Source organism: Boleophthalmus pectinirostris, unplaced genomic scaffold, assembly GCF_026225935.1.
Source record: "Boleophthalmus pectinirostris isolate CB_2022bp ecotype Guang Dong unplaced genomic scaffold, ASM2622593v1 HiC_scaffold_19, whole genome shotgun sequence".
Lineage (NCBI taxonomy): Eukaryota > Metazoa > Chordata > Actinopteri > Gobiiformes > Gobiidae > Boleophthalmus > Boleophthalmus pectinirostris.
In genome coordinates this window covers 39,212,432-39,222,948 of record NW_026571140.1, presented here as the reverse complement: position 1 = coordinate 39,222,948, position 10,517 = coordinate 39,212,432, and the positions used below count along the sequence as shown (strand labels likewise).

General features: G+C 40.5%; 1 protein-coding gene across 1 annotated transcript; it reads left to right on the top strand.

Annotated features, from left to right (window-relative positions):
- The first annotated feature begins 5,933 nt into the window (after positions 1-5,933).
- crybgx (crystallin beta gamma X) lies at positions 5,934-9,874 on the top strand. Its single transcript, XM_020922603.2, has 6 exons — positions 5,934-5,977; positions 7,164-7,212; positions 7,340-7,461; positions 7,859-7,994; positions 8,501-8,640; positions 9,742-9,874. The coding sequence occupies exons 1-6, from the start codon at positions 5,934-5,936 to the stop codon at positions 9,872-9,874; spliced, it is 624 nt and encodes a 207-aa protein (XP_020778262.1).
- Positions 9,875-10,517: the final 643 nt, after the last annotated feature.

Genomic DNA, 10,517 nt, shown 5'->3' with positions numbered 1-10,517 from the left:
GAATTTTTTATTTTTTTTCTTAATAAAAACACTTGTTTGTCTGTAAATATGTTCTACTGGGAAGTTCTACTGGGATGTTCTTCTGGGATGTTCTACTGAGATGTTCTACTGGGATTTACTTGGAATGTTCAACTGGGATGTTCTACTGGGATGATCTACTGGGCTCTTCTAGGATGTTCTTTTGGGAAGTTCTACTGATATGTTCTACTGGAATGTTTTGTTGTGATGTTCTACTGGGATCTACTGGGAAGTTCTACTGGGAAGTTCTACTGGGAAGTTCTACTGGGAAGTTCTCAGGCAGCTTCACTTCAGGTTTATTTGGGGACAATTTATTAAAGTCTCATATTCACAGGTCTTTTGCTGTTTAAACAACTAATTGGTTGATTGAAAGAATAGTCACTAGATTAATCCTTTAGCAAAATAATTGTTAGTTGAAGTCCTGTAACTTATTACCCTACATTTCATTCATTAATAAATATAAGCAAAATATAAAGCGATATCTCAAGAGAAGAAGGTGGCAAACACTCACCAGAAAAGAAGAGTTACAAACCTTCATTTATTATCTGTACTGTTAATTTGGCGTGTGTGTGTGAGAGTTTGTGGAGGTCAGAGAGGCCGATGGTGAAGATTGGCCTTGACTACAGAAATATCTTACCACTGCTGCATGTGGAGTGAAGGAATAATGCACTTTAATGCATAACAATGTGCTCTATATAAAAGTATAAAGCATTAAGAACACGCAAAAGTACAGCTCTTTGTCGCTGACTTCTCCTCACCTCTTATGACTCAGTTGTACTTTTTCTGTGTCTGTACTCACCAGGTGGGAAAGTGCCGTAGTAAAAGGAGGTTCTCTGGTTCTTGGTCCAGTCGAAGTCTTCGCTCGCTGAGACCAGAAGGACCAGAGCTACAACATGGGCCCACCTCTGCATTCTGTCACTGCTGCTCACTCACACCTGCAGAAGAAAATAGAAAAACAAATACACATCTTTGTCTGATTTGAAGAAAGAAAAAAGATCTCGCTTTCTGAGTACTACAAGATCTAAACCAGGTCCCTAAAAGGACTATTCCAGGTCTAATCTAGGGCTAAACTGGGTCTAAAAGTGGACTATCTTATTTCCACTGTAGTTCTAAATAAGAAATGATCTAAAGGAGGACAAAAAAGTGCATAAAATGAACTTCACACCCACAAATTGAAGATCTGTCCAAGTACAATTTGCAGGAGATCGACAAAAACAGTCTGAAAGTACTTTATTCACCCTCTAAAAAAAGAAATTAATGTGTCCAGTGTCCATTTCCACCTTTCTTTCCACGTTCTCAACTTTAAAATCATCTCTGTAGCCACAAACGTCCTGAAGCTGGTGAACTGAAGCCGAGAAACGTGAACTGACAAACTGAGACAAGAATCACATTTCAGAACCTGTTTGTACAGATCTAAAATATTTAATTTCTCTACAGCGACTAGGTCAGGAATCAGAATACACTAGATCAGGCATGTCCAAACTATGGCCCGTGGGCCAAATGTGGCCCTCGGACAAATTTTCCTTGGCCCTCAGGCTTCCAGATGAATTGACCCAAATTACCTTCCATCAATTAAAATGAACTTTTTACTGCAAGTTTTTTGAAAATCTACCTTGATAAAGCGAATATTGAATATTTAGTGTGTGGTTTTAAGGATCTTAGCATGAATAAAGACTGATGGTTCATTCTAACGTGTTAAACATACACACATTTCAATTATTCACTGTACTGAGCATCAGTCTATGGCCCTCAATCAGCTGTCTGCTTCATCTGTGCTTAGATATGTGACCCTTGATGAAAAAAAGTTGGGACACCCCTGCACTAGATGGTTCGCAAAAACCCCGGAAGTGCGAGTTCAGGCACCAGCCAATCAGCGAAGAGACAGACATTCTGTGTTCGCCAACGATTCCGAGATCGAGGATTTAAAGCCAGAACAAAGAGAATGTTTGGTGAATTTTATCAAGGGGAAAGACGTTATTGCCTCTTTTCCTACGAATTTAGGAAAAGCATCGCGTTACATACGTCACGACCAAACAGCAGCGATTGGTTAAATTAAAAAGTACCCTCCTACCGTCGACCGAATGAATCCTAATGCTGCGAGGTCAGATGGTTTCCTCTATTGGGTTAGCAGTTTTTACACAGAATAAAACAGGAGATTTTGTTGTTTGTGGAGGAAATTGTTACTTAAATAACTGTGGCCTTAGTGATTTGCTAATTTCGTCCAGTCAAATAGCAATTTCGACTCAGTGATTTCTTAAATAGCAACACTATCTTAAACAATATCACGCTAGGTACTTTTATACAAGCAGAGACTGTAAACTGCCTTGCTCAAGGGCAATACAGCACTATAAAGTCAGCAGAGTTTGAATCTCCAACTTTCTAGTTTGTAGGCACACAAATATACATTAAGTTACATTCACACAGGTCCGTCGACAGAAATTTGAGGGCCCGGGGTCAAAAGCTTCACATGGGTTCCCCTGTAATATAAATTAATAGGAAGATGGTTCGATTCTGGGCCCTTAAGACCGTGGGACTGTCCTGCATTCACTTCATTACTGCCCTAAATTTACATATTTCAATCTTCTTGTTAAATTACAAACAAAACAACAAAACAATTCAACTTAAAAAATAATTTTCTATACCCAGGGAAGTTGGACTATCTTACAAATATTTTAATTTCAGACCATTGTACGACATTATAGACACAAACAGAAGACATAGACAGAAAATTATTCCGTGTTTCATTCGTTCATTCGTATTTCAATATAAAACCAAAAATAAAAAAACGACAAAAACAACTATTTTCTTCATTATTTGTCTCCAAAACCAAAATGTTTAAATGAAGAATGTAAAAAACGGACTGAATCAGGATTAAACCAGGACCGGGACCGGGACCGGGACTGAAACCCGGACTGAGACTGGGAACAGGACCAGGACTGAGACCAAGACTGAGACCGAGAACAGGACCAGGACTGAGACCAGGACCAGACCAGTTCTGTTTAGTCCTGGTTTAGTCCTGTTTTAGTCCAGGTTCAGACTGTTATACATTTTTTCCATTCTTCATTTAAACACAAAATCGAAAACTGAAAAAACGAATCGTAATCTGTTTTTTTTATTTTAGTTTTGGAGACAAATAATAAAGAAAATTGTTGTTTTTTCATGTTCTTATTTTTGGTTTTATATTGAAAAACGAATAAACGAATGACACACGGATTAAAATTACTGAACTGCAAAAACAGATCCTCATTTTGAAAAACTATCAAAAAAAAGTCATTTCTTTTCTACAGACAACTTTCAAAAACAAAAACATTACGACACAAAGAGTAAAACGCAAGACTCCAATTACTTTTTAAAATGACTTATCTGTTTTTTGCAAATTAACGCTTCAAATTTTAATTCTGAATAACAATTTTTACCAACTTACTTGTTAACATAATCCGTTTTGCATTGTCCAACTTGAAAAATCTCCTCTACAGAATTTCATTTCACCCAATTGTACGAAACAGTCACACAAAACGCGATCAGTGAGAGGAAGTACGCGAGCTTATCCAGCACGGTCAAGAAGAAGGACATCGCCAAACCTTTTTCAATTCTGTCAAACTAACAAACTACGAAATCTAAAATATTCTGTCTCGCTCTGAACTGCCTTTACTCTAGTCACCGCTCTCTCTTTGTAAACAGATACTTATCTAACCTGGGGCGCATTTGTGTCCGGGAAATGTCCAAGAAAAGTCCACAAATTTCTGGATCTGGTTGGTTTGAAGTTCAGGGTCAAAGCTGTAGTGTACACGGCCCGGCGAGAAGGATCCAGGGTCTGTGGGAGTCTATGGGGCCTATTGGATTGTACTGGCGTGTATTGTTTTGAATGCGGGGCTATTGGAGGGCACTGGGCTGTGAGTTTAAAAGTGCTGCTGCAGACGGTTCTTTTCACACTGTTGGTCATGTGATTGAGGCCTGTACTTTACAACAGGACAGTGTGGGCGATGGTAAAATGGCGTGTTGTATTGTTTACAGTTTTGGTAGAATGAAATGATCAATCGAGTCGTTTTTAACCCTCCAGGCGCCACCGTCAACTTAAGATGACAAGATGCCGCTCTGAATAAAATGGAGGATTTTGCCAAATAGGATGTTAAATTTAATTCAAGCTAAACCAGGTCTAAACCAGGTCTAAACCAGGTCTAAACCAGGACTGAACCAGGACTGAACCAGGTCTAAACCAGGATTAAACTAGGATGAAAACAGGACTAAACCAGGTCTAAACAAGGACTGAACCAGGACTAAACCAGGATGAAAATAGAACTAAACTAGGTCTAAACCAGGTCTAAACCAGGACTGAACCAAGACTGAACCAAGACTGAACCAGGCCTAAACCAGATCTAAACCAGGACTGAACCAGGATTGAACCAGGATGAAAATAGGGCTGAACCAGGTCTTAACCAGGATTGAACCTAGGACTGAACCAAGACTGAACCAGGCCTAAACCAGGTCTAAACCAAGACTAAACCTGGTCTAAACCAAAACTAAACCAGGATGAAAATAGGATTAAACCAGGTCTGAACCAGGTCTGAACAAGGTCTAAACCAGGTCTAAACTAGGACTGACCCAGGACTAAAATAGGACTAAACCAGGTCTGAACCAGGACTAAACCAGGTCTAAACCAGGCCTTAACCAGAGCTAAACCAAGACTAAGATGTCAAAAGTAAACATTTTGGGAAAAAACCTCTGGCGCCTAAAGCGTTAAACTTGTTGTGACGGCTTTGACTAAAGAGAATCTTACAAACACTCAATCAAAAAGTGAATGTTAAGTTCTTTATTGTTGGAAAAATGTAAATCATCTCCATTATAATGTAATTTAAATTATTTAGGTTTATCTAGGGCAGAGGTTTTCTACAAGTATTGCCCCCAAATAGAGATGAGAAAAGATCTTGTATCATAAAGTCGCAAGATTGTGCACATATATGGTGAGGCAGTACTTCACACACATTTACAATTACATTAACATTTACAATTACATTTAAAATTAAAAGTGCATTGTATAATTTTTCTTGTGGAGGATCTGTCAAATGCTTTTCTCTATGGAAATTCTATCTTGATGTGGACAAAACCAGACCAAGTTGCAGTTCAGATCTGTCAAAATGCCTGTTTTTCTAGGTATTTCTGAGCTATAAAACCACCTGTAATTGAATAAATGTGAGGTAGAGCTGTTTAATGTCACACTGTGGAACATTCCAGGCAATGAATATCGATAAAAACAAGCAGATGACGGACCCTCCACCAGAAAAATTACACAATGCACCGTGAAAATACCAAATTACAAATCAAAATGAGTAAAAATTGAAGGTCCCATCAGATGGTCTCATCTGATGGGATCTGTGTCTCTTTCTGAATTGTTTTCTTTTATATATTGAAGGGAGAGATATTAAAGAAAACAATACACGTTCAAGAACAACAAAGATAAAATACTTGCTTAATTTAATTGTTTTCTGATTATTTTGTGGGGATTGAACGTTTTGGGGAAATGTGCACACTACAGCGGGGGTTAAATCTATTAAATATACTGTATACTTTATATTTTTTCTCCGTATATTTGCCCCTCTCGTCTCTGGGGTCATGACCAGTGCGGTGAATACAGTGGGTGCTACACTACAGTTAAACCTGAGTCCCATTGTCCCGGAGCATTGTGTTAAACTGCTGAGCTTTGTGAATGAAAGGACCGGCCTCACCGCAGTACTACTCCACTCATGTACTTTCTACTTCAAATATCCTGCGTGTACCTGCGCGTTTGTGCACCGCTTGCATTTAAACCTGTGCCACTTTAACATATGAATGGTGCCCAGTCCAGAACACATTTGAGTTTTCCAGCACTGAGCTTCTGCAGTATTTAAGGGCCTTTGTAGAGGCAGGTACGAGCTGAAATGAACATCTTTAACAAGGTCCCAGGACTAGTCCAACAAACCAGGTATGTGTAGATCCAGGCTCAGTACCAGGGGTAAGAATAGAGTTAGTTTAGACCAGGGTTAGTCCTCAGGTTAATACTTTGCAGCCGATATCATCACTGTTCCGTTGGGGTGTGATGGTAACTGGAGACACTGCTCTGTCTTTAATCTGAGCTTTGTTTTAACACAATCTGACCAAAAGAACTGACTTAGTTGGAACAGGCGAGCGGATTTGTAAACAAGTCACTCCCAAATAAAATTTCAGTCACAAGCTGGCAAGCATTAGACATCAGTTTTTTGACTGGTCACTCTCACCTTTTGTGTTGAAAATCAAACTCCTAAATATGACCTTGAATGCTTATATCCATTTTGTAGTTTTTCTTGAGTGTTCAGAAGGTCTTAAAACTTTTTTTTTTGGCAGTGTAGTGTTTTCTAATGTTCGGATTGTGCCACTATATCTGCTAAACTTTCAGCCATAGACCTACATACAGAACCCCCCAGCAGGATGTCACTGCAAAGTATCAAGATCCTTTGTTTTAGCTGTAGGGGAAACCGTAAAAGACAAACTGAACCGGGGACCTCCTTAACCACTGAGCCACCGCCACCAGACGACTGATAGCAGCGCGCTGGACAAAGTCAAATACGTTATCATCAAAGTGTTAAAAACAAAATTACAATTGGAAATAAATAAATTTAACTCATCTGTGTAAAAAATGTTCAGTCTCGTTGAATTATGTGGCGAATTACGTGGGTACAGTCATCTTCAGCGGCTGAGTTCAACTTGAAAATGGCTTAGGACAGGGTTTCTCAAATTGTGGTACGTGGGCTGCCAAGATAGAAGATATTTATGTTTTTGTTTTTTTTAGGATTAATCTTCATTTAAAACTAGACCTTATCCCTATATCTTATCCAAGTCTTCTCATTTTAGACCTGGTTTAATCTCATTTTAGATCATGCCTTATACTTTATACAGTTTATACACTTTATACCTTCAGGGTTTGGTGGAAAGACTTCTTGGGAAGACAAATATTCTCTTAGGTGGTACTTGGTGTGAAAAGTTTCAGAACCGCTGACTTAGAGTGAGTTTCTATTCTAAGAGGAAAATGTGTCTGTCACTGATACAGACATGTTGCTCCTCTATATATTGACTGAATGAACAAGTCAAAAATCGGCTATTACATTCCATTTTTGTTGTTTCTGTCTCTGCAGCAAGCTGGGGTCTGTGCTCCAACGTGCCTTCTACGGGTCCAGTGGGAGGGTGAGTCACTGTCCCTGTTTTAATAAAAATAATATGATCAGTAATTAGTAATAATTAGCTTATTAGTATTCATAAAATGTGCATAAATTATAAAAAAGGTTGACCTCTCTCCTCTGGTCTGGAGCAGGTGACCCTTTTCGAGCAGAGGAACTTTGCAGGCCGTCGTCTGGACCTGAGCTCAGACTGCTCTCGTCTCAGTGACCGCAGCTTCCCCGAGAGATGTAACTCTGTGCAGGTGGAGAGCGGAGCGTGAGTACAGCGCCCCCTGAAGGACACGGCAGGGCAATTCACAATAATGTTTCTTTAGTTGGCACAAAAAAAAAACTATGAAAGAATATTAATGTATCAAGATTTTACAGCTGTTTTTGTAAGTGAACATTTATGTCCTTAGGGTCATAAGTGTGACAATTTTTTGAGCATTTCAAAAGGGTAGCAAAAAGAATATTGAAACTAAAATCCAGAAACTAGACAAGAAATATGCCTGCTCACATAATTTGGTGTCACTAACCTTAACTCAACCAAAATAGTGGGCGAACAAAGATAGAAAAAAGGCAAAATGTACAGAAATGTCCAAATTGAAGCCTGAGGGTTACATATCCTCCCTGAAGTTTGTGTGTTAAAGTCTTTATTTCTCTGTATATTCCAGATGGATCGGGTACGAGCATGAGAACTTCCGCGGGCGTCAGTATCTGTGGGACATGTCGGACAGAGGAGAGTACAACTGTTACGACAAATGGTGCGCTCAGGCCGACCACATCGCCTCCGTGCGCTCCGTCAAACAGGTAAAACCGACCAAACCAGTCGATATCGAACTAGGACCAAATCATGACAAGTGTGAACATCATGAGGCAGGTTCAGGGTTTTAGGTGGAACTTTTGGTTTTTCAGGCCGGCGTAGAAACTGTAAACAGATTTTTTAATGAATGCATTGACTCTTTTGTAAACTCCTTGATATCAGAGAAAGATCGATATAGGGGTTGGCCGATATTTTGGGCCAATATTTGCACTTTTGAAACTCCAACATAGGCCAGTATATTATTTCAGGTGACGACTTGACTAAAGGAGAGACTTTTAGCTTCATTGTCCCTATATATTGGCCCAAAAATATCGGCAGAGCTAATTGGCCATCATTTGCTCTGGTTTCCAAACAATCGGCATCGTCATCGTCCATAAAAAAACAATATCATCCCATCTCTATTTGATGTGAATCTCTTGTACCAGAGTCGTCATAACAGAAATGCATTAACCCGTGTCTCCTCTTTCCTTTTCCATCCTTCACTCTGCTCCAGGACACAAACCCGGCGCGTGCTCAGCTCTTTGAACGCGCCGGATACTCTGGAAAGAAGATGGACATCCAGGACGACATCCCCAACCTCATGAGCAGATACAGCCTCAACCGCATCGCCTCCATCAGGGTCATGGGCGGAGCGTGAGTCACACAAACTTTAACAACATTTCATAAAAACTACACTCCAATTAGTCTTACTTAAGCATGAACAAAGGCTTAAAGGGCCCGTAAAATGCTATTTTCAGATCGATGTTACAATGTTGTTTCCTCATTACAAACAAATCCGTGTATCATTCGTTCATTCGTTTTTTCAATATAAAACCAAAAATAAGAAAATGAAAAAACAACAGTTTTCTTCATTATTTGTCTGCAAAACCAAAATGAAAAAACGGATAATGATTCGTTTTTTCAGTTTTCGATTTTGTGTTTAAATGAAGAATGAAAAAAACGGATAAACGGATAGCGGCCGTTTCCCGTTTATGTGATTTCCGTGACCGCGAAGCCGGACTTTTGCACCTGCATACAGACTGAACCAGGACTGATCCAGGTCCGGGACCAGAACCGGACCAGAGCGGACTCCAAGCTTTAATTCCGAGCCTTTGCGGGGTCCGAGCTTCGGCTTCGAGCTCCGGCCCTGCCATGGGCTCTGAGCCTCCAGTCTGGTCCCAGTCTGGTCCCAGCCTGGTCTCGGTCTCAGTCCCTGTCTGGTCCCACTTTGGTCCCGGTCTGGTCTCGGTCTCAGTCCCAGTCTGGTCCCGGTCTGGTCCAGGCCTCGTCCTGGTCTGGTCTCGGTCTCAGTCCTGCTCTGGTCCCAATCTGTTCCCGGTCTCAATCCCGGTCTGGTCCCGGTCTCAGTCCCAATCTCAGTCCAGGTCTGGTCCTGGTCTGGTCCTGGTCTCGGTCTCGGTCTCGGTCTCAGTCCCTCTCTGGTCCCGGTCTGGTCTCGGTCTCGGTCTGGTCCCAGTCTCAGTCCTGATCTCAGTCTCGGTCTGGTCCCGGTCTGGTCTGGTCTCGGTCTCAGTCCCGGTCTGGTTACGGTCTGGTTCGGGACCTGGATCAGTCCTAGTTACTCAAATATGTGTGAATGACTCAACTCCAGGTACATTTCTAATGAGGAAACAACACTATAACATGTCTTAAAGCTCACAAGAATCAATTTTGCGTAGTCTAGGACCTTAACTCCCATTTTTATCAACTTCTTTTGAGTTCAGATGTACTTAAATCTCCTCGTATCTTGAGCAGGTGGGTGGTGTACCAGGAGCCAAACTACAGGGGGCCTCACTACGTCCTGGAGAAACGTGACTACAACAACTTCACCGACTGGGGCAGCCAGAACAGCACCGTGGGGTCGATGAGGCGCGTTCGATTCAGCTAAAGACAATAACAACAACATCACAAACAAAATAATACCAATGTAACAGCAAAATGAACCGGACACATCTGCAACAATAAACCAAACTTTTACTACAAACTGTTTCTGTGTACATCTGCTTTTTCTGCTTTAGAGCTGTAGGTCAATCAGATATTTCTTCTCTATTTCTATTTTTACACTGAAACGGAGCAAAGGATCATGGTCCATGTAGTTCCCTCATTTTTTTTTTAGCTATCAACAAAACAATGCATTTAATAAAGAAGCTTATAATTCTGTATACTGTGATGGCCCACAATCATCCGAATAGAAAGTGTTCATGGGACATTTCCAGCTTTTTCTGAACCTGCTCCAATTTAACGTCAAACTTCACACTGGAAAATTGTCACCCCTCTCTCTCTGTAACTGCTGCAGTGAGCCACGTCATTTTGGTCCTAAAATGTTCATATAAACCTGCTCTACATGATCCCTGTATTTTTATTTTGCCATTTTAACATTTTGTCTCTAAGTAAATTCCTATTCCTAATACAGAAACACTGCTACATATTCGCTCCTATAACTGCAAGCCTCAATGAGCTTCATTTGACTGGACACTCCCTTAGTCTGCTTCTTTCAAGATTCCTACAGGTTTCTTTTTAAGACAATTTAT